The 25,701-nt window shown below is 37.1% G+C and overlaps 1 protein-coding gene and 1 pseudogene across 1 annotated transcript; one reads left to right on the top strand and one right to left on the bottom strand.

Moving 5' to 3' along the window:
* Window positions 1–784: 784 nt before the first annotated feature.
* On the bottom strand, window positions 785–7,636 carry LOC149235527 (putative pectinesterase 11; annotated as a pseudogene).
* A 16,343-nt stretch (window positions 7,637–23,979) lies between these two features.
* Window positions 23,980–24,820, top strand: LOC149235526 (uncharacterized). The gene is made up of 4 exons (XM_089368577.1): window positions 23,980–24,043; window positions 24,176–24,332; window positions 24,461–24,519; window positions 24,651–24,820. The coding sequence occupies exons 1-4, from the start codon at window positions 23,980–23,982 to the stop codon at window positions 24,728–24,730; spliced, it is 360 nt and encodes a 119-aa protein (XP_089224703.1). The 3' UTR covers window positions 24,731–24,820.
* Window positions 24,821–25,701: the final 881 nt, after the last annotated feature.

Here is a 25,701-nt window from a genome sequence, read left to right as displayed (position 1 = left end):
ATCAAGGTAGAGAATGGCCGGAATCAAGGTAGGTAATTGTTTAACATGTCATAACATGAAGTCTAGAGAAAAACAATACCTATGACTATTCCCAACACACCACCTACACTCTGCTCCCACCACAAGATTTAAACTAGCTTGACAACACCTTCCCAAGTACTTGAATACCCGATTTGACAACACCCTCCGAAGTAATTAAATACCCGATGAGGCCTTACACCATTTACTTTTCAAAAGCAAATCACATGCCGTTCTAAATTCTGTAAATATACTTTAAAATTCACCTTCATAGTTGCAGCGTAAGCCTTATTCTCTTATTGGTTGGTCTTCTCAATATCAAAATTTTATAATATTGTCATAATGACAATTACTCGCTAGACATCATTTTCTGCTAGACTCGCATTGCGGGTATTATAAACAAAATGTGGACGTTAACAAATATTGAACAATGAAAGCGTATAGACTGGCATTCCTTATGGTGTATTGATACATGAATCAATTGTGGTATCATAAGCAAATTGTGGACGGTAACAACTGATGAATAAATGATAGTAAGAACCGTGAACGAATGAAAAAATGAGTCATTTACAATGTACATTTGCCCTTCAATTACAGACCCGGTGAAATAGATCATGCTATTCAACGTGGTTGCTCTTATTGCTTGAGACAATAAGACTCGAGCAGCGAATGCAACTTAACGTGTCAAGAAACGAGGGAATTGGTAGAAGGAAGAGAATTACTGGGTGACGTTTTAGCCATTTAGTGGAACCAAATTAGCATATCTCTACAGGCCGGTTGGCATATTTTTGATCCAATTCTGCCCATCAATGAAACTGCTACTTAAAAACGGTGCAGCCTCCTCATCACTGAGTTCTCTCGACCATGAGACTCTTCGTTTATTTGTTGCACCAGGTCCAGAACATTTGTACAGCCCACAATACACAGTTCTGCACATAGATACAGAAGAGCGATTATATTGTTAGAATGTGATTCTGATAGTCCATGCTTAGATGTGAGCATTAGATTTGCTTCGTTGGGATAGCAGTAGCTTACGATTCTCTGGAAGGATCCTTCCAATTATCCCATCCTTCTGGGAAGATAATGTCAGCAATATAAGTGTAAGCAAATACTACTCTCGAGTAACGTCCACACGCCCTGCCGAGGTACATTAGTCCACGACCGGTAATGATGCAATTTAGAAAGGTGAAGCCCTGTCTTCACCCGAAGTGGATCTTCTTGTTGGAACTACTACACACCTACATGTAGACTCTTAGTTAGAGCATGTGACTGCATGCAAGATTCATTTTGCATGTTGGAACTACTACACATCTACATGCGGACTTTTAGTTAGAGCATGGGATTGCATGCAAAATTCCTTTTGCATGATTTACTCCTTGATTTGCTCCTTCTTTAACTCCGCAACTGACTAGTTATCTCCGGAACTTGTTGTAGGTGTTGAGTCTTCTCATTGATCACCACTATAGTCATTACCTTGGGATCTTCACCCAGTAATGCTATATCATGAGCATTGTAACATAATTTTCAATTGAATCATTCTTTTCTTCTTTCGATTTTCTTTTAGTGTTTTTGCTCTGCAAAGCTGTGTGTTCAACCTTTACTAGCTAGATTCATCTGTGCAGGTTTTCTAACACATTTACATGGTATCAGAGCCCATAGGTTGCTAGATAAAAGGTGCATCAGTACTTTATTTTGCAAGTATTACAGCTTGGAGATCGAAGATTGACAGAAAAAATGGAGTTTCCCAAAGCATCGATCCTAACACCGTACAACTATCATGAATGGAAGGATCAAATGGCTCGATACCTTCGTCATAAAGGGTTGTACAGGATTACCATGGCTACAGAAGTGGAACCCACTTCAGCCATAGAGAAATCCAAGTACCTCAACCGTATGGATGAGGCCCACGGATCCATATGCATGTGCATCTCTCCAGAGTTGCAGTTTCATCTATCTGCCTGCAATACTCCCAATGAGATTTGGAAAAAGGTTGAAGAGCTCTACGGGAAACAGGATGAGATGAAAGGACATCTGCTCGAAGTGGAGCTGCTATCATTGGATCCACGGAACTATGACAGAATTCAAGATTTCTTCACCAAATATAATGATTTATTGCTGCAACTCAAGGGTTGTGGAATTGACAAATCCAAGGAGGAGAGTCGCCAAGTTCTCTCTATTATGTCAAAGCTCAGACCGGAATACTCCGTCTTTGTGTCTACATTTCATTCAGTAAGGCTCGCAACAGGTAAATCCTACACTATGCCTTCTCTCAAAGAATTTATGGAGTCTCTTATTTTTGAGCAAGATAAACTCATTGGCATGGGGAAAATCAAACCTCCAAAAGCACATGCACTTGCTGTGCATGATGGCAGCCACAATAAAAATCACAGATCTGATTCAAATCAGAAAAATCAGCAGCAGAAAGACAAAGGAAAAGCACATTCCCATCCAAAGAAGGAAGGGTACACTAAGCCCTTCAATGACTCCTCCGGCTCGAGAAATGAGAAAGGGAAGAAAGGAAACAGATGCACCTACTGTCAAAGAGGATTCCATCCAGAATCCTCTTGCATGAAGAAACAAATTGACCAAATGGCAGAAATCCTTCAGAAGCATAACCTTGGGGACCACATCCCTCAGGGCGCCAAGAAGAAAACTGAGGATCCGCCACACGGAAAAGGTAACAATTTTCATGCTTTAGTTGCAATTAATTCTTCTCCTGATGCATGGATTATAGATTCTGGTGCATCACATCATATGGCTGCTGCAAAGGAAGTGTATTCCTCTTTGGATGCATGCAAAGGACCTCCCATCCTCATGGGAGATGACTCACCTATTGAGGTCACCGGAAAAGGTAGAGTGGAACTTTTACACGGAAGCTTTGAAGATGTGCTTCATGTTCCAAAACTTTCGGTAAACCTGCTTTCAGTTTATCAGATCACTCATTCCATCACTGGAAAGAGAGTGGAATTCACTCCAGATGCAGTGAACATATATGATCTACATAGCAATGCCAAAATTGCAACTGGTGAGGTAAACAATGGAGCCAGACTGTATACATTTTCTGAATTTATTGAATCTGAATCCTCCTTATTGCTTACACATGCTGATGATAGTAGTAGGCTTTGGCACGAGAGGTTTGGTCGCTTAAATTACAGGTATATGCAGCAGCTAAGCAAGAATGAGATGGTGGAAGGCTTGCCAAATATCAGTTTCTCCAAAGGAGTTTGTGAAGGGTGTGTTCTTGGCAAACATCCCAGAGAAAAGTTTGACACCGGCAAGACTCACAGAGCATCCTCCCCTCTAGATCTGATCCATAGTGATCTCATGGGGCCTTTTCCTCATCCTTCCATCAACAAAGCAAGGTATGTGATTACATTTATTGATGATTTCTCACGGTATACTTGGGTGTATCTTCTCAGGAACAAATCTGAAGTTTTTGAGCACTTTGAAGATTTCAAAGCACTAGTTGAGACACAGTCAGAGAGAAAGATCAAAGCCCTCCGTACAGACAATGGGGGGGAATATGTTAACACAGCACTTCAGAACCTTTGCCTTCAGTCCGGCATACAGTTGCAGTACACAGTTCCATACACTCCGCAGCAGAACGGAGTTGCTGAGAGAAAGAACCGATCTCTTAAAGAGATGGCTTCCTGCATGTTGCATGCCAAGTCACTGCCTCATAAGCTTTGGGCCGAAGCACTTAATTGTGCTAACTACATCCAGAACAGATCTCCTCATAGGTCTGTCAAGGACCAGACCCCCTTTGAGGCTTGGAGCGGCACTAAACCAGAGGTCACTCACCTCCGTGTTTTCGGCTCTCGAGCATGGGCCCGGATCCCCTCTGAAAAGAGGAAAGCTCTTGATCCACAGAGCATTGAGTGCATCTTTGTTGGATACCCTGATGGTGTGAAGGGATATCGACTCTTGATTCCCTCTACGGACAAGCTCATCATTGAGCGAAGTGTCAAATTTGAGGAAAGTCTCTCGCATGCACCTCAAGCACCGCATGGAGACACTTTTTATCTACCTCATGTCCGAGATGATGACTCAGTACATTCAGATGTCGATACAGATCATGAAGATGCCGAGGAAGAGCATGTAGATGCAAAGACAGAGTCTTCAGATACAAATCTAATGCATGCAAATGATGATCCACATCCAAGCCCAAATCGGGCTTCCAGCAGTGAATCATATTCCCCTGTCATAAATCAGAGAACAAGGAGCTTACGTGAGATATATGCACAAGACCAACCAGCTGCTAGAAATGGTCTTGTGGGGGACAATTCTGATCTACAGAGGACTAGCTCAGAGTTTATTGATCCTCCTCTTGTCCTCACTGCCGCTGAACCATCGCCCTCCTGGCATTGTCATTTGGTTCAATCTTCTGATCCACAGTCTTATGCTGAAGCTGTTGGGCATCCATCTTGGGAGTCCGCCATGGAGGAGGAGTATAACTCCCTCCTCGAGAACCAGACTTGGGATCTGGTCCCCCTTCCTTCAGGAAGGAAACTTGTCCGATGCAAATGGGTCTACAGGACCAAGAGTGCTGCAGATGGGCAAATCACCAGACGGAAAGCAAGGCTAGTAGCCAAAGGCTTCCAACAAGTGCATGGCATTGATTATGACGAGACCTTTGCTCCAGTAGCAAAGATGTATTCCATACGCCTTACACTTGCCATTGCGGCTGCCCAGCGGTGGGAAGTACATCAGATGGATGTGAAGAATGCCTTTCTTCACGGAGACCTATCTGAGGAGATCTACATGGAGAGCCACATGGTTTCATTCAGGATTCATCTTTGGTTTGCAGACTGAAGAAATCTCTCTACGGCCTTAAGCAAGCCCCGAGAGCTTGGTACGCGAAGATGGATTCTTTTCTCTTATCACAAAACTTTGAAAGATGTAAGTCTGATCCGAATGTTTACATGCTTAGGACACATGATTCTCTTCTTATCTTAGTTTTGTATGTAGATGATCTCCTAATCACTGGCAGCTCGGCTTCAGCCATTGCTACAGTCAAGAGGGCCTTGCATGATAGGTTCTTGATGACGGACATGGGTCCATTACACTTCTTTCTTGGTCTTGAGATTAGCCAGAATGCCACAGGCATCAAACTCTCTCAGGCTAAGTATGCACGGGATCTCCTCGAGAGATTTCGCATGACTGACTGCAAGCCAGCACCGACTCCTTTTCTGTCTGGTGTCCGCCTTGAGGATGGAGGTGACACTCCATTAGTTGACAGCACTCTCTACCGACAGCTAGTGGGGAGCTTATTGTACCTCACCCACTCCAGACCAGATCTCTCATATGCAGTAGGGGCAGTTTCCAGATACATGCAGGAGCCGCATGAGCTACACTGGAATGCTGCCAAGCGCATCCTCCGATATGTGCAGGGCACCATCACCTTCGGGATTCACTATACAGCAGACACTGCATTGAATCTCCTTGGCTTCACAGATTCTGATTGGGCGGGAGACAGCATTGATCGCAAGTCCACCTCCGGATATTCACTCAGTCTAGGATCTGGCCCTATCTGTTGGTCGAGCAAGAAGCAAGCTGCTATTGCTCTCTCTTCAGCTCAGGCTGAGTACCGAGGAGTAGTCAACATCACCATTCAGGCTCTGTGGCTACAACACTTCCTCACTGAGTTGGGCATCCAGTTCCACCAGCCCATTGTCATCTGGTGTGACAACCAGAGCACTCTCAAATTTTGCAGGGATCCAGTACAGTGGCAGCGGACGAAGCACATAGAGATCCATATGCACTACATCAGAGACTTAGTACATGATCGGGTCATTGATTTGCAGTTCTATCCTTCAGCAGAACAGACTGCAGACATCTTCACCAAGACATTCACTGAGCAGAAGTTTCGCTCTTTGCGTGATCGTCGTGGAGTGAAGGACACAATTTCTTAGCCACTGTATTTTTCTTCCTCTTCTCTTTTGATTACATTGTATTTTGAGGGGGGGGTTTTCCCACGAGGTTTTCCCTCTTTCCTCAATTTTAGTACAAGTTGCATTGTATTTTGGGTGACCTTTTTCCTTAGTTGCCAGGGCCCATTTTCTATTTTTCCCCATAGTGGTGTTCAGGGGGGGTGTTGGAACTACTACACACCTACATGTAGACTCTTAGTTAGAGCATGTGACTGCATGCAAGATTCCTTTTGCATGTTGGAACTACTACACATCTACATGCGGACTTTTAGTTAGAGCATGGGATTGCATGCAAAATTCCTTTTGCATGATTTACTCCTTGATTTACTCCTTGATTTGCTCCTTCTTTAACTCCGCAACTGACTAGTTATCTCCGGAACTTGTTGTAGGTGTTGAGTCTTCTCATTGATCACCACTATAGTCATTACCTTGGGATCTTCACCCAGTAATGCTATATCATGAGCATTGTAACATAATTTTCAATTGAATCATTCTTTTCTTCTTTCGATTTTCTTTTAGTGTTTTTGCTCTGCAAAGCTGTGTGTTCAACCTTTACTAGCTAGATTCATCTGTGCAGGTTTTCTAACACATTTACACTGCTCTGAGCTGTGATTGCGCCATTTAGCTCAGGAATCGTATGCAGACGACATTTCTAAGAGTACATAACCACCAGAATTGTTTATCAGCTCTAATCCATGACAAAGCAAAACAATGAAAACATTCTGCATGATCTGCAGTCAGTGAGTTTACCTCATAGACAGATTGTCCATCACCGCATATGAAGTCGGCGGCACCTTCGATGAAACAGCTTCTAAAGTAATGCCTCCCGCTCTCGTCCAGCACAGTGTCTTGATACCCCAGAAATCTGCATCAGTAAAAAGCACAACGATCTCCCGATATCCTCAGTGCCACAGCTTGATCGCCCGAACCATAAGAGTTCTGCACCAAAAATATGTACTTTTAAAAATTGTCCAGTTTTACTAGGACATTATATATTATACTACGATTTAATAGCGAAATACCTAGATTGTGATATATCTGACCATGAAATCTGAAGCAAACACTGACACAGTTGCGCTGTAAAATGTCCCTCCACTAGATTTAGCACTATCATTCCAAGTGATGACAGTATTGTTGGCACCCGAGCCACTCAGAACTATAAATGGCTTGTCTGCAGGAATCGTCACCTTCTCCCTGATCACATAAGGCCACAACACTAAGTTTCTCATCCTAAAAGACTCGTTTCTAGACAAAATTTAATGGAGAGATATATTGTTGAATCAAAACCATGCAGAAAGTTTCAGTCTTCTGACAAAATTATATTGTAAGAGTCATATTCTCTCATGAAACTAATTAGCGGGTTTATTGGTTGCTCACTTATAAATGCCGGGCTTGACCTGAATTATGATCAAGTGCATGTTATTCGCCGGAACCGCATTGATGGCATCCTGGACCGTTGTAAAATGGTCGTTCCCTTTCTCCTTAGAAACTACTATAACTCTGGCTACACTCTTAAGTTTTCGAGACGATCTTCTATTCAACAATACCGGGATATCATTGTCTACATGGGTGTCGTTCATCAGATGGCGTTGAGAAATTGTAGCGATAGAGTAAGCAGGTTTTAGAGAAAACATATGAAACGAAGTAAAAAGCAAAGCGAGAAGGGTTACTCTCTTACAGTTAGACATCATGGATATATAAAAACAGGACGAGATCGAGGCAAAATGTGCAAGAAGGAAGATATTAGGTAGATAGGAACCGAAACACTTGCACTAGAACCCGACAGAAGATGGTATTTATATGAGCAGAAAGCCAAGTCTGATTTGAGTTTCATCTTAATGGCAGAGGCCCTTAAGGAATCGACAGCCGCCGGAGAGACGATGAGAGTGCAAGGCAGAGATTTCTTTTAAAGAATCGGTTGACATGGGGAGGAGGTGGGGATGTCAGCGCTCCGCCGAAAAGCGTGGCCAGCAATGTTATAGTTAAATGACTACAGTGGTCAGACTCTTCATCCATTTGAATTTGGAGGTATTAAATTAAATCGTCAATGTGAGAGGAACATGTCATGAAATTGCTTTGTCGCGTGTGTAGACCTCATTTAAATCTTTTATAACGGTTGCTAATATTACAATACATTTTTTAAATGCCAGCTATGCTTTATCCAACTATCGAAATACATCCTTTAATCTTACTTTGCTCTTTTTTAATTCGGGATAATCTTTATCTCAACCCATCCTTTGGACAGACCATTTTTTAGTTGGTTTGTTTTTTGTATTCTTCAAGGTAGAGCAGAGTAGTATAATTTAGTTTTTATTTTTATTGTTTCATCATAGTACAACAGAGTATATTTTAGAGAGGAAACATAGTTTAACCAAATTTTAAGGATTACAGCGCTGGATCATCTTTTAACGCGTGAAGTGTAATTTAGGACATGTATGTTTTTTTTTTTTGGTTTTTTTTTTTTAATTGGGGGCTAGTTCTTAGAAGAAGCATTATGGATCCTAAATTCACATAAAATAATAATTTAATAAAAATATATAAAATTTTTGATGATTTTAAATAATAAGTAAAAAATATTTTTAAAATACATAAAATTATAAAGATTTTAATTAATAAATAAAAAAGATCAAAAAAAATTAATATAAATAAAAATTTAAAAATATATTATAAAAGAAAATTTATTATTAAAATTTTGATAAATTAACAATACATATTATGCACATTAATGTAAAAAAACACTAATAATAAATTGAAAAATTAAACTGTAACACGTTAGGCTCGAGGAAAGATTCACTGTGGTTATTTAACTTAGCTTTATGATTTGCTGCATTTATTTTGCTTTGTGACATTAACTTAGGCTGAAAAGCCACATAACAAGTTGTTACCTAATTATGATTAATTAGGAATTTAGACATGATAATATAATATAATTGTTTGTCTTAATTAAAAGAAATAGCTTTGAAAAGGGAAAGAATGAGGGGAAGAGGACCATCCTTGAGTTGGAAGATAGAGAAACTAGTGGCAAGTTACTCATTTTAGAATCAACTGAGTGCAAGACTTCAGGTTGGACCATGGAGTCCTGAGGCCCAAGGCACAACTGTAATTGGATATAATCCAAGTGTGGAACAAAGAAAGTGCTCGAGGGAGGGCCTGGACGTAATCGTCAGGCTGGAGGCTGGGAGGAGAGACTTTCCAAACAAAGTTGGATTGACCCATTTAAAATTTTGGAACAGATAAGTAATCTAGTCTTTAACTACAAGATGGTATTACATTATGAGAATTATTTATTCCTAATAGTAGGAATTAAGCAGTAATATTTAGTGATAGAAATTCATTAACAAAACACAACTGTAACTGGATATAATCCAGGTGTGGAACAGAGAAAGTGCTCGGGTAGTAATAAATTTTTAATGGGTAGTAATAATTTTTTTATTCATTATGGTTACATGGATGTTACAAACGGTATCAGAGCCTCAGGTTTGAACACTGAGACTCTTGGGGAAATTATATACATGTAAACAATGAAAATGATTTCTGTAATTTAACTAAGTGAATCTATATGTGAACACAGAGATCACCTCCACTCAAAAAGGGACAAAATGCAGAGGAGCCCAGGACCACCCAATTCACCAGGAACAAATTATGTGAATGCTAATCCAGATATTTGGATTCAGCTAGGCGAAGAGTCTCGTCAAGCTAACGCAGTTTTACTTGAAACTGTGCAACAACTTCGTGCAGAAATGACCAACTTAAGAACTGACAACAAAAGACTCTGTCTTGAACAGGAGAAGATCCTAAGGAGTATGTCCAATCGACAGAATCAACAAAACCCACACCCCAGTGCTGAAGATAGGGAGAAGACCCTAACAACTCAGCATGGAGAGGAAAATGCAAAGTCAACCGAAAAACATGGGGAAGATGAAGAAGGGCGCTTGAACAATGTCTCCGACCAATGCAAGACAAAGAAACAAAAATCTGTATTACAAGGACAATTTAAAAAGATTAAACCATCACTTTTCGAAGGAAAATCCGAGGAGGCGGCGGAAGCTTGGCTCATTTATATGAGCAAATAATTTCAACTTTACGAATACATGGATAAATTAAAAACTTGATTGGCATTTTATCAGCTAAGAGGTAAGGCTACTATTTGGGTGGAAGAGATTAAATCAGTGAGAAAAATTGATGAGGAGCAGGTTACCTAGAATGAATTTCAAAAACATTTTAAAGACAAGTATTTAACTAAATGTTAATATGACAAGAAAGCCAAGGAATTCCACCTATTAAGATTGGGAACCTTAACCATGGACAAATATGTGGCATGGTTTACCTCCCTACTGCTCTATGTGCCTTATATGCAAGAAGAAAAGGCTAAGATCCAGCATTTTATCAATAACTTACCCAATTTTATGAAGGAAAAACTTGAATTTGACTACCCCAAAACAATGGATGATGTAGTACAGAAGGCCTGCATCTATTATCAATAGATGAAACAGAAAAATGACGGAGCTAAAGGAGGGTTGAATAAGAAAGGAAGAGGTCTGATTTCAAATAGACATCCAAAACTTTCTAACAGAAAAAATTTCCAGCAAAAGCCTTTCAGTAAATTCCCAGCAAGGAACCAACCCAAGACTGCTTATTCAGAACATAGATAGGCAGAAGGAACCAATAAATTTAGTAATGATCAGCCATCAAAACCACCGCTACAATGTTGGGGATGTAGAGAACCACACTACTACAAAAATTGCCCACATAAAGCAAGAACAGAACAGTTGGCAAACATGCAAGAAGCATCCACAGTCAGAGAAGTAGCGAGGAGCATGCCCAGAATTAATGTTGCCTTAGATGATCACCAAGCAGAATATCAACCCACCATGATTAAATGTGAAGGTATGACTGCTATGCAACCTGTTTTGGTTTTCTTTGATCGCGGTTAGCTTAAGTTATATTAGTCCTAATGTAGTAGAAAAGTGTCAATTGCAGAGTTGTAAATTCCCAAAACCATGGCTAGTTCAGTTAGCCACTGGGCAAAAAGAAAGGTAGTCACCAAAACAGAACAATGTCCCATAGTAATCTCAGGACAACCCATTCACGTGAACCTTAACATTCTTCCTTTGGGTTCATATGATATTTTAATCGGAATGGACTGGTTGGAAAAATGTTGGTCCTTGGTTGATTGCAAACAGAAAACTATCAGTTTTATTTCAGAATCAAGACAAAGAAGGGAACTACAAGGAATCAAGACCAATACAAAGCTACGCCCTATCACTGCTAGTCAGTTAGGAAAATGTATTAGGAAGGGCTGTCAAATTTATGTTGTTCAAGTGGGATTTACCAACACCAAGAATAAAATGACCTCTTTGGATAATATTCCTATCATTTAGGAATTTGTCGATGTATTTCCTGAATCCATCCCTAGACTACCACCCAAGCAGGATATTGACTTCACCATTGAATTGATTCCGAGTGTAGCCCCAGTATCCAATGTCCCTTATTGCATGAGCATACATGAGTTGATAAAACTCAAGATGCAGCTTCAAGAGCTTTTGGATAAGAAGTACATTCGCCCCAGTGTGTCCCCTTGGGGAGCCCCCATACTATTTGTACGAAAGAAGGATGGAACATTGAGACTGTGTATCGATTATCATCAGTTAAATAAGCTGACCATCAAGAATAAGTATCCATTGCCACATATTGATGATCTATTCGATCAAGTGCAGGGATCCAAAGTATTTTCAAAAATCGATTTAAGGTCCGGCTATCATCAAATATGGATAAAGGAGGAAGACATTTACAAAACTGCATTTTGAACCCGTTATGGTCATTATGAATTCATAGTGTTGCCATTTGGCCTTACAAATTCCCCAGCTACATTTATGAGTTTGATGCACAGTATTTTCCAACCCCACCTTGATAAGTTTGTACTAATTTTTATTGATGATATTTTTATATACTCAAAAAATCAGGAAGTGCTCAAAGAACATTTGAGAATTGTGCTGCAAAATTTACGAGAGAACCAATTATATGCCAAATTTAGCAAGTGCGACTTTTTCAAAGATCAGATCCAATACTTCGGTCACGTCATATCAGCAGAAGGAATAGCGATCGACCCAGAAAATATCAAAACCATCATGGAATGGACCGCCCCAAAGAATGTCATTGATATCAGATCCTTCCTAGGTTTGGCCAGGTACTACCGCTAGTTCATTGAAGGATTTTCAAAAATTGCCTTTCCTATGACCTCCTTATAGAAAAAGGGGCGCATATTTCAATGGACAACAAAATGTCAGCAAAGTTTTGAAAAATTAAAACACCTACTTACCACTGCACCCGTGCTAAAGGTAGCAGATCCAGAAAAGTCTTTTGTGGTTTGCACTGATGCAAGTAAAGAGGGTGTTGGTGGAGTGCTGACACAAGAAGGAAAAGTTATTGCTTACAAATCACAGAAATTGAAAGATTATGAACAACGATATTCTGCCTATGACCTTGAATTAACAGCGGTAGTACATGCACTTAAAATGTGGTGACATTACTTGTTGGGGAAGAAATTTTTGCTACTAATGGATCACAGCAGCCTTACTAACTTCTTCAACCAGTCTAGCTTAAATTCTTGACAAGCCAGGTGGATGACATTTTTAAGTGAGTTTGATTTTGAGATGAAACACCTTAAGGGGAAGGAAAATCGAGTGGTTGATGTACATTGTATTTATGAAGTTCAGATCAGCCAAGCATGCTCCAACATTCTAGAAATTATAAAGGAGGCATCAGTCAAAGATCCTAAATACACTTTTCTTTGGCAGCAAACAAAGGAAGCACTGTTAAAAGGAGAAAAATCATATTTCGAAATAAGTCTTGATAAGCTCCTTACATTTAGAAACAGAATTTATATTCCCAACCAAAGCTCTATTAAACAATTAATAATGGATGAGTTCCATAAGAAACCATGTGCGGGCAACCTAGGTTACTAGAAACTTTTAACAACCATCAAAAAAGGGTATTTTTGGCCCGGATTAAGGAAGGACATTGCTGAGTACTTGTCCAAATGTTTGGAGTGTCAATTAGTGAAGGCAGAACATTAGCATCCCGTTGGTTTGTTACAACCACTTCCCATTCCGAAATGGAAATGGAAGACCATATCTATGGACTTCATCATTGGTCTACCCCACACCAGGAAGCAACATGATTCGATCATGGTTGTAGTTGACAAATTGAGTAAAACCGCACACTTCATACCTGTGAAGTCCACTTACAAAACGGTGGAAATCAAAGACATATTTATGAAAGAAATTTTTCGCCTGCATGTAATACCCAAGGTAGTAATATCAGACTGGGATGTGAAATTTACATCCATGTTCTGGAAAACCCTCTTTTCGGAATTGGGCACCCAGATCAAATTTAGTACAACTTACCATCCCCAAACGGATGGATAAACTAAATGGGTAAATCAAGAGCTAGAAAACATGTTACGCATGTTCGTGATGCAACAAGCACATAAGTGGGAGGATTACCTCTACCTTATAGAATTTGCCTACAATAGTGGACATCATGAATCACTCGGCATGAACCATTTTGAGGTGTTATATGGAAGAAAGTGTAGAGTGCCCATGGACTGGAATAACCCTGTTAATAAACTAGCAATAGGTCTAAACATGCTAGCAGAGATGGAGGAAGTTGTCAAGAAGGTTAGACATAATCTAAGGGTGATAAGCGAAAAATATATGCAGATAAAAAGAGGACGTAAAAAGAATTTAAAGAGCGAGATCATGAGTATATGAGAGTAAAAACCCAAAACATTTCCTTACAGTGGAGGGGTTGTGATATGTTAGCACCCCAGTACTGTGGACCTTTTCAAGTTTTGGAATGAACTGGACCGGTAGCCTATAAACTTGCATTACCAAGCCACATCCGGGTCCACAACATTTTTCATGTCTCGTTGTTAAAAAAATGTGTACAACCCACAACATATAATAAATTGGGAAAATATTCAGGTAATGATCTAAAAGAATATATGTTGTTTATTTTAATTTGTTTGAGAGAATTATGACTGTGAATTTTTTCTTTCAGGTCAAACCGAAAGGAGAGTTTCTGGTAGAACCTCTTCGTATTTTCGATCGGAGAGAAACCACCTTGCGGAAGCGAGTCATCACCCAAGTTAAAGTGCAGTGGAAGCACTTTGTCCTGGATGAGGCCTCCTGGGAAGAAGAGGGATTTATGCAATAAGCTTATCCGACATTGTTTTCTTGAATTAAAAAGGAGAGAAGAAGAGAACACCAGGGACGGTGTTCCTCTCATGAGGGGGATATGTAACACCCCAGGCTCCAGGAAAGATTTACTGTGGTTATTTAACTCAACTTTATGATTTACTGCATTTTTTTTACTTTGTGACATGACTTAGGCTGGAAATCTAGATAACAAGTTGTTACTTAATTATGATTAATTAGGAACTTAGACATGATAATATAATATAACTATTTGCCTTAATTAAAAGAAATATTTAACAAAGAAATAGTTAAACCCCTTCCTTGAAAAGTTAAAGGAGGGGAACAGAACTATCCTTGAGCTGGAAGATAGAGAAACCAGTGGGAAGTTACTCATTTTATAGTCAACTGAGTGCAGGACTTGAGGCTAGACCATGGAGTCGTGAAGCCCAAGGCACGACTATAATTGGATATAATCCAGGTGTGGAACAGAGAAAGTGCTCGGGGGAGGGCCTAGACGTAATCGCCAGGCTCGAGGCTGGGAGGAGAGACTTTCTAGACAAAGCTGGATTGACCCATTTACAAATTTGGAACAGATAAGTAATCTAGTCTGTAACTATAGGATGGTATTACGTTATGAGAAATTATTTATTCCTAGGAGTAGGAATTAAACAATAATATTCAGTGATAGAAATGCATTAGAAAAACAGTAGATTCAGTGATAATTATACAATAGTAAATAGTAATTCTCAGGTGCATTCAGAAATATTGCACCAAACGAGCATGAAATCCCTCTTACTCTGTTTTCCTTTTTATAGATTACATATATATAAATGTGCGGCAACGTAACAAGAATAATCAGTTACTGAATCCTTTCTTTCTACTAAATTTTGGGTAAGCAAAACATATGTATGAATAATCTATCACATACAAACCCTGATGAATTTCAGAATCCCTCTTTCCTTTCGATTTATCTACCCCTTGACAAGTTAGAGACAGTGAAAGAGGCTGTCGACAGAAATAAACCTAACCCTTAGATTTCAACCGAATGCATAACGAAACCCTAAGGTGAGTTCTAGCTTCAACCAATGAAGAATGCATATTCATGGGGTTATTGTAATTATACAAACCGCAACATTATAAAGCGGAAAGACTCTCAGAGAGATTAACCCTCTTGTAGAGAGATGGCAACAAACCCAAAACAGTTAAAGAGTTTCAAATTAAATATAATTTCCACAACCAAACTTTGAAATCAAACACCAAACATCGGAAAACAGATAGTTATGAACATAAATACGATTGCGCAAGAAAATTATATACATATCCAGTGATATAAATTAATAAGCTTCAGGCATAAGTAACAAAGTTCTTATCAAAATACCAAGACATGGCTGAGATATTTTTCTCTGTCTCTCCGTAAAAGTTACGGCCTTAACAAAAGAATAATTACATACAGAACCAACATTTACATCAAACAGCGTAGAGAAACTTTAAAATGTCTTTCTCCGAAGTGCAACATAATTAAAACAGTCCTCCTTATATTAAGGTGCATTTCAAATTCAAACTAAATGTTTCACCAATTCAACGAGTCATAAACTGCATCATATTAACCTTGAGGAGCCAGGAAATGAGTTCCAACCTGTACTAATTGCAGAGTTGTGAGAATGCATGATCACTGAAAATCCAAAGGATGAACCACAAAGGCATACCTAATAAATAGTAGTGTACCTGCAACAAAATCGTTGGCCGACATTAGCAAACAGAGAAGAGAACCTGAAGTATTTCTACAATTTAGCTAAGAGCTCTTGGAACAAACCAACCTTACCTGAATTTGATAGGTCGCAGCTTGGCGTCATCCATCTGCATATCACATACCTTCCAGGGTTAGAAAAATGTATAGAAGGTAGAAGTACAAATCACTGTAAGAAAGAAGTATAAACCACTACAAGAGCTTTGTCTTAGTTAAGAGCTTACAAGTTTCATACAATGGAAGAAGATTGCCATTCCTCGAAGCGCAGGAAGAGTTGGATGCCAAACTTGGCCAGCAAAGGGATGTATCAACCCTAAGCGCTGGAATAGCTCCCAATGAATACAGAGTATGATCGAAAGAGTGAACTAAAATCATAGAAAGAAAGAGTTCGGGGTTACCTCCCCGCAACAGACGAACCGACGAAGCCATAAATCCTGGAAGCCAAGACAAAGAACCACAGAGAAACCAAAAGCGAAAGGTTGCAGAGCAACCAAAACCCTCAACCTTGGATTGCAAATGAGCTACGTACCGACGGGAGGAGGGGTGTTGGGTATTTGGTAAGCCTGGAGCCCTCACCATCGTCAGATACCTCTGACCTGATCAACGAGCGAGATTCACACCACCTGTCGCAGCCAAACCAAAACAGAGGACAATTGCCCACTGTGTAATCGTTGGAGATCGAGCCACGTGGAGTAATGTACAACCAACATTGATTCCCAAGGCTGGTAATAGTCCTTCTATCTCTTGGAAGGCCATATGAGCCCTCACGATATGGCAAAGCCGACTGTGGACAGTAATACCAAAATTAATTAACAAGACATTCTTTTGGAATGGCGCGTGCCTCCATTGCACGCACATATATATATATATATATATATATATATATATACACATACATACATACATAAATACATACATACATACATATATCAATTATGGTATAAAATAACTTATGTTTAATGGGTAGTAAAAAATTTGTTTATTTATTTATGTATTATGGTTACATGGATGTTATAGTGATTCATTTAGAAATATTATGAGGATAATGAAGGCATTTAATGGGAGTCCTCTACGGAGGCGGGAGAATTGCTTGGACAGCCAAAAGTGGTTGGACAAAAAAAAATTCAAAAAATCTTGTAGATGCAGTGTTTGAATCATGTATTTGATAGTCGAAATGGATTTAGCACCATCAAAAACGTCTAAAACACTTAAAATTATGACTTTGACAACTTTTATTTGGATTTACAAAATCCTTTAAAATTTATATAACTTTTAAGAAAAAAAAAACATAATTTTTAGACAAGTAATCTGGCTCATCACAATGATAATGAGTTCATTTAATATACTAACCGGGCACTTTCTCAACACACAGGCAAATTTACCCCCAACATTAAAAAATCACCCGAATCTCGTTCTTTAAAAAAAAAACACTTTGACAGTAGAAATGTTTATAAAACTTATTAAATATCAAGACAATGTGTCGTGGCTGCCACTTGGGAAAAGCAAATGTGCCAACTAAGACCCAACTTTTAGCCTGTTTTGTCCGAAGTATCGGATGTCTCTTCTACAACGGTTTTCTGGCAGGCTCTGTTAGAACACGGTCGCCCGTTTCCTCAAGAAAAGGCCAGCCGACGCTTAAAAAACACATTTACTGAAAGGAAATGCAGTGGTATGTGCTTTTGGCGGGAAAGCTTCGGAATAAAGCGGTTTCACGGAGTCTAGGATGGGATATCGAGAATTTAGCGGTTTCACGGACTTGTTGTGTGGACAGTACAATTTCCTTCACCCTGGACACTCGTAATCGATTCGGCACCGATTAGGATGCCTTGATTTGATTCGAGGATGAAAAGATTGGAATAGTTTGAGCTATTTTGAAGTATATCATAGTGATGTGCGTCGGTCTTGTGTGGAATCAATGTAGCTTGGAGGAGTGAGATTAATTGTTGGGTGAGTTTAAAATTGGATAGTGAAAATTAAAGTTTAATGTTTTTTTTTTACACATAGTAAGAAAGAAAATAGACAAAAGTTTCATCCAAGTTAATTTTTAGTGAAATTTTTATAATAGACAAAAGTTTCATCGAAGTTAATTTTTAGTGAAATTTTTATAATCTATACATATATTATATAATAATTTTATAATGAATAAAGGATCTTTAATTTATTTATAATTATTAGATAGAAACTAGATATTTAATTTTTATGAAATATTTTTAGTATTTAGATTAAAAAAAAAGATATATAAGTAATATGAAATGATTTATGGTTTTTGGGACATCTTATATTAATAAACCATGGTATTGTAACAAAATCTATAAGAAAAGTTAAAAATCTCCATAAAAAATGTGGCGAATCTCCATTATTAAGAATCTTGTTACATGTTTTTTCATATATATATATATATATATATATATATATAATAATTAAAAATAAAGTAATCATTCAATTATTTTTTGTCGTTTGTTATTTAACCATCATGATATGAGATATATTATGAAATAGTGGTTTTGATGTTTATCATGAATATATGTATATCAACATTTATCAACCATTTAATTTATATAATAATACTAATTAAGAATGCAAGGAAGCTCAGAGCCCTTAAAATAAAGATGAACTAAACTTAGAAATCATATATCACGTCCATTAACAGAAAAATTGATTCTACATGATAGAGTTACAAAACTTGCTTGAAATCAAATCTATAATGTTCCCATTATTCACATGCTTCACTATATTTTTCTTCTTCTACTACGAGGATACTAGAGCCTCTTATTTATATGAATGGGTAGGGGCAACCTCATTGAGGGGTGGGTTGGTTTCACTCCTAATATCCATTAAAAAATAGATCTTGTTTCCTAGGTCACTGCATAGCAAGAAGAAAGAGCATTTACTATCTCGAGCTAAAAAAGTTGGGATTCTTTTGGAGCAAGGAGAAATCCCCACAAATATCTAGGGTTGGATATCCTCAAAATCTATGCAAAATCTATCCAAAATCCTAGACAATAGTCATGTTAGGCATATAAAGTATGAAAATTCTCTTTAACTCTCCCAGAACTCATTAAGCTAGGAAAGTGTTATTAAGTGCAAGTATTTACCGTGCCCAACGAAACGAGTTGGGATTCTTTTGTAGTGAGGAGAAAGCCCCACAAATATCCCAAGCTGGATCTCCTCAAAATGTATCCGAAATCCCTTCAAAATCCTAGATAATAGTCATGTTAGGCATATAAAATATGAAAAATCTTTGTAAGTCTCATGAGAAAGCTAGGAAAGTGTTATTAAGTGCCAGCATTTACTATCCCAAGCTAAATGATCTGGTATCCTTTTGTAGGAAGGAGAAAGCCCCACAAATATCTCAGATGGATCTTCGCAAAATCTATGCAAAATCCCTTCAAAATCCTAGACAATAGTCATGCTAGGCATATAAAATATGAAAAAGCCCCTTAACTCTGCTAAGAACTAGTTAAGCTAGCAAAGTGCAAAAATGTAGGTTCAATATAGTCTTTATGTTCCTAGGAGTGGTTAGATGGGCTTTATGTTTCACCTATTTGGGAGACCCATAATTGAGGTTGGTAGAAAGATGTCAAGTTTTGGATAAATCATTATTGAATTAAAGAAAATGCACATTTGCAAAACAAAAAATAAAAAATATTATTCTTGTAAAGTTCAAAAGTATCTTTATGTTTTGGCTAGAGTAATCAATAAAATCAGCATTGCTTAAATAAGCCTACAAATCTCACAAGCTTCATAGTGAAACCTTGAGCGAACAATTTGTAAAATGTGCTGGGCTGAAAGAATTTGTCATCTTTGTAACATTGAGAGGGTTGAAAGTGCATTTTATTTTATAATATCTTTCTTACACCTATATCAAATCATAAGTTCAAAATATTAGTCAAAACACTAACCTTCCTAATCTTTTAACTCATAAAAAATATGGTGATTTAGCTATGAATTTTTAATTCATCAAAAACATGGTAAAGCTTCATTTATGCCCATGACCTTTTAAAAGAATATATTTTTTTAAATGTTAAGCCTACTCAAACTATATAACAAAATAAATAATGACACTGGTTAGCTCTATAATTTAAGTCACTAATTTAATTGCCCACTTTATTGAATTGTTATGTAACTTTATTATTGCATAATTTAAAAATAAAATAAAATAACTATGCAATATTTAAATCAAATTTAAGTTTTGTTTTTTTCTTCATTAAAAATAATAATAATAAATATGTATTTTCTTTTCAAAATTTCCAATAAAAATTATTTAAGATTCAAAATAAATTATTTAAAATTCAATAAATTTAAAATATTATTTATTAATATTACAATATATTGTAGCAAAAAAAAAATTGAAGACGTTGAATTCATTTTGTATTAAAAATACTAAATTTAGTAATTAAAAATTACAATATCAAACCAAATTTAAGTAAATTGATTGTTTGATGACCTATTACAAATATTTAAAATCATGATACATTTATCATTTTTAAACTAATAAAAATGATATATGAGAAAAATATAAATACATCGTTCAAGTTTATTATGATTTTGCAAATTATTTATTTTATTTTTAAAATGTACCGACTAAATTCAATTAGAGGTGAGTATTACTATAAACATATTCAGAATAGGTGAATAAAGAGTTAATTTATTAGGTTATTATTTAGAATTTATTATTAAAAAATTTAAAAATAAATATTTGATTTTATATTCAGAAATTAAATTTTTATTTAAAATCATAAATATTTTTTATCACTATAAAATAAATTGTTGTTATTTAATAATGAAAAAAATTCATAATATGTGTAATGTTTGTATGATAAATAAAAGATATGGGATGATTTAATGGGTGAAGATTATGTTACGAAGCATTAGATAAATTATAAGATTTGAGATTAAAATTTATTAGAATCTTTCAATTAATTTATACTTTTATTGAAATTTATAGAAAAAAATCAAAATCTATTTTAAATCTACACCTACTGAGCACTTGGAGAAATAAAATTAACTACTCAAAGCAGAAAGATCTGGTCTAAAATCTAGATCTACGGAACCCTTAGAGAAATAAAATTAACTACTCAAAGCAGCAAGATCTTGTCTAATGAATCTGAACCGTTAAAAAGCAGCCATGTGGTCGACGAATGGATCTGAACGGCCAGGACAACGAAGCAAATTCAATCTAAAACATAACTTTCACATGGGAAACACCTTGCCAAGTACTTCAATACCAGAAAAATCCTTGGTATCTAGTTTTCAGAAACAAATCATATGTCGTTCTAAATTATGTAAATATACTTTCAAATTCACCTTCAGAGTTCAGGCGTCAGCTTTATTCTCTCGCTTGTTCTTCTCAGCATCAAATTTTTAATCTCTGGCCAACATTGACAATTACTAGCTAGACTTTAGTTTATGCTAGATTCGTATTGTGGTATCATAAACAAAGTGAGGACGGTAACAAATATTGAACAATGAAAGCGTATAGACTGCCATTCTTCATGGTGTATTGATACATGAATAAATTCCACACGACCGTTGAATAAATTCCACACTAGAGCATAAATTATTGTAAGAAACGTGAACGAATAATGAAATGAATCGTTTACAATGTACATTTGGCCTTCAATTACAAACCCGTTGAGACAGATCATGCTATTCAACGCGATTGCTCTTATTGCCTGAGACTCAAGCAACGAATGCAACTTAACGTGTCAAGAAACGAGGGAATTGTTGGAAGACGAAAATTAATGGCCGACGTTTTAGCCATTTAGTGGAACCAAATTAGTAGATCTCTACCAGCGGGTTGGCATATTTTTGATCCAATTCTGCCCATCAATGAAACTGCTACTTAAAAACGGTGCAGCCTCCCTGTGCAGTGTGACTGAGTTCACGCGACCATGAGACTCTTCGTTTATTAGTTGCACCAGGTCCGGAACATTTGTACAACCCATAATACACAGTTCTGCACATAGACACAGAAGAGAAATTATGTTATGAGCAGAAATCCATGTATGATTTGAGTTTCATCTTAATTGCGGAGGCCCTTAAGGAATCGAGAGCCGGCGGAGGGACGATGCTAGGGCAAGGTAGAGATTGCTTTTTAAGTTGAGATGGGCGGAGGCCAGCAATGCTATAGTTAAATGACTACAGTGTCGAGACTTGAGACTCTTCGTCCCATTTGAATTTGGAGGTAATATATTAAATTGTCAATGTGAGAGGAACATGTACTGCAATTGCCTTGGAGCGTGTGTACACCTCATTTAAATCTTTTATAGAGGTTGCTAATCTTACACTACCTTTTATAAATGCCAGCTATGCTTTATCCAACCATCCAAATACATCCTTTAATCTTACTTTTCTCCTTTTTAATTGCAGATAATCTTTCTCTCAACACATCCTTCGGACAGACCATTTATTAGTTTGTTTGTTTTTTTCATTCTTCAAGGTACAGCAGGGTATTATAATTTAGTTTTTATTTTTATTATTTCATCATAGTACAACAGAGTATATTTTAGAGGGAAACATATTTTAACGAAATTTTAAGACATCACAGCGCTGCGGTATCTTTTCACGCCGTGCAGTCTGGTTGTTGCTTTTCAATAAGATATAGGTAACTATATTTTATATTGCCATTATATTTTAAGATGTGGAGGTTACTATTATTATTTACCTATTTAGATTTGTATAAATTAATAATTTATTTATTTTAATTTTAAAAATATATAAAAATTATGATGATTTTAAATAATAAATAAAACATATTTTAAAATTTTAAAATTAAAAATAGAAAAATATATTTTTAATATAAATAAAAATTATAAATAGAAAATGCTATTAAAATTTTAATGTAAATTTTATATAATTAGCGACACAAATTATACATATCAATGAAAAAAAAATTAATAATAAATTGAAAAATGAAAAATGAACAGTGAAGATGATTGAGAACCACACTTCTGACCAGTCAGTAACCCATTCAAAAACATCAGGATGGCAGCGAAGGAATTTAACCTAATCTCGCTCATCAAGGACAGTGAACTCATTTAATGTACTCACCGTGCAGTTCCTCAACCTCAACAAAATAAAAAGGGCGGAGCGTTGTCTATAGAGCGCCAAATTTACTCCGACATCAAAAAAATCATTGGAATCTGTTTTTTTTTTCAAAAAAAAATCGGAGAGTGTAAGTGTTTATAAAATTTATTAACTAACAATTTCACTTAAAGGTGAATAGGTAAATTTAAGAAATAGAAGATTTGGGAAATTCCTCTCACTAGATTAAGGTTATTTCATTGGTTTGGATCAATGATTCAAATTTAATAAGGATAACAAAGTTATGAAAGAACCTTTGAAACCCAAAAGTGTAATTTTCTCAACCCAAAGATATACGATATATATGATAAATAGTTATTTCTTAATCCAAAGGTGCAAGGCTGTTTCTCATATATAACCTTACATTTGCATACTAAGATCACCACCCATTGCTTTACATTGGAGGTTGAGATGTCTATTGTTATTCATGAGTTTAATTGTTGCTTTGATGGTTGAAATAACATCCTATTTTATAAATATCTAATGAAAATGATAGATTTCTTGGATGCATTCTAAACCTAAATACAACTCAAGATGCATGTTATATTTCAAAGTTTATCATTATCATTTGGCATATGGTTCTCATTGCTACTTTTTATGATCCCCTAATATACTTAGAATCACAAAAATTTGTGGTACATTTAGCATCATACCGTTTTATTATAATGGTTCATGAATGTGGAAGTGGCTTCATTATTTCACACAATTTCCCCTTGTAGTGGGACAACAAAATGCTTTTGAAAATCTCTAGAAGTTAGTGACCGATGCAAAGGCTAACTGTCACGACTCCATGACAATTACACCAATTAAAAAAAATTTAATTAAATATCTTACGCCTAACATTCATCCCTATATATAACGAGCATGGAATAATCCTTTGCGTATACATAAAATTCTTTACCATTGATGCACCCATGTTATAGTTAAATGTACACATATGAATAATGTAAGCTTTCCATGGCGTATCCAACTGTTTGTTTGGAGGTGTCGGGATTATATTATGGCTAAGTCAAAGGTGGCGCTTCAACCTTACTACCCGACCATATCGGTACCAAGTGGTGAACGTATGTTAATATCCTCACCTACCCCTGCCAGGTGGCTAGCACCGTGCAGAGGCCATGTGATACATTGGTAACTCTGCGGGGTTTAGCGCGCCATAACTTGGATTCGACGGACGGCCCAGATCACTTAACCAGATCCAAGGGTTTACGACAGCTCAAGGGTTTTAGGGACCTTTATTATCCACCGAGCCGAGGTTCTCGGGTTCATTTGCATTTGTCTGTGGAAGAGCCGCATTCTGCTCCGCTCGGCAGTCCTCCATGCGCCGGTGAGCAATCCTGCAACATTCTCCAGGTATCCATAACGCGCCATATATTAAATCTTCTCATGGATAATTCGTATTGGTTTATGCTAACAGGTCTTATTTATACTCCGGCATATCTTATACTCTGAGCTTACCTCGCTTCTTATTTGTTTTACAGGTATCCGATTGGGGTTTCCATACGGCTCGAAGGTCAATACGCAGTCCCTGCACTTACAGGTATTTACCATGCGTTTTTCTCACCCGAAATCATGATTAACAGAATAGAAGGGTTGTTAATACGATTTATCTTATGGTGTTTGAAACCAGCCTGAGGTATTCCTCATGGCAGTTTTATTTTAATGGCCCAGGGTTCTGTCCTTCGTTCAATCCCGAGCTCGAAACGAGGACGGCCTTTCCATTCTTGAATATACAGATGTGGGTTGGTTAACCATTCGGCATTCTGCCAGATTCATATATTATTGTTTGAGGGTTCACGGCCCTCTGTCGGAACCATAAACCCTGAATGTTTTAATGTTTCTGAACGCGTATTGTTGTTATTTGCCAAGAAGGTTTTTCTATTTGACTTTTCCAAATGTATATGAATCTAAGACAGCCAAGGCCTCCTTCAGTACTCTGTATCTTTGGGTTTTCATACTGTTCTGGCACCCGAAAGGGTTTCCTGCTATATATATTTAAGGATGGTTTTTGAAACTTACCATGTATATATTGGTTAATAAATTCGCCTGTTCGGCTTGCATGCATTTGTCAATGGTTTCGTTCATCCAGAGTTCAACTATACTGTACCGTATACAATGCTTTTCTTGTGATTATACAGTGCTTGGCATCGTGTTCTGGTTCAATACCGTCCATTGACCATAAGGTTTTGATTTATTATTGAGGGTTAAGGTGACTGTCGCCTACCCACAGGTTACCGGCGGTTAGTTCACCGGCCGTTCCCTCTACAGGGTTTGGTCACACGGTGACTTCGTGTCGACCTCGCACCATTACGGCTTATCTTTAATCATTTAACTAGTTGAAATTTGTTAAAGATATTACTATGTTTTAATTCTTTCACATAGATTCTGCGCATGTTGGTATGCCGCAGTGATTTCTTTACAAGTTTTGAGAATAATGACATTCAACCCTCGTACAGGGTCTGATACGCTTTTTTCTATAGTTTGTGATATACTTGTGAATAATAACCCATTTCACAGCGTGCTCTGTTTTCCGTAGCTGCACGAAACTGTTATACAGTTCTGTATTTTATCTAAATCGTTTTACTGTTACAATGTGTTGTATCGTTCTCGTATATCTTTCTTCTCTTGCTTACTACTAAGGCCTTTGCCTCCGGATTTGCATACGGTCGGTTACATCTAGAATGTCTCTGCTTTTATGTATATTCCAGTTATAGAGTTGCAG

This window comes from Pinus tabuliformis, chromosome 8 (genome assembly GCF_031772625.1).
Source record: "Pinus tabuliformis cultivar Carrire ecotype Pingquan chromosome 8, CPIR1, whole genome shotgun sequence".
Classification (NCBI taxonomy): Eukaryota; Viridiplantae; Streptophyta; class Pinopsida; order Pinales; family Pinaceae; genus Pinus; species Pinus tabuliformis.
This window is presented reverse-complemented; position numbering and strand designations above follow the sequence as displayed.

What these genes read in the sequence shown, in the direction of transcription:
- LOC149235526 (XM_089368577.1), top strand. Translation starts at nt 23,980, where the DNA reads ATGGCTAAGTCAAAGGTGGCGCTTCAACCTTACTACCCGACCATATCG. An exon ending in AATCCTGCAACATTCTCCAG is followed by an intron (nt 24,333 to 24,460) that starts GTATCCATAACG and finishes TTTGTTTTACAG; the next exon opens with GTATCCGATTGGGGTTTCCA. An exon ending in CGCAGTCCCTGCACTTACAG is followed by an intron (nt 24,520 to 24,650) that starts GTATTTACCATG and finishes TTAATGGCCCAG; the next exon opens with GGTTCTGTCCTTCGTTCAAT.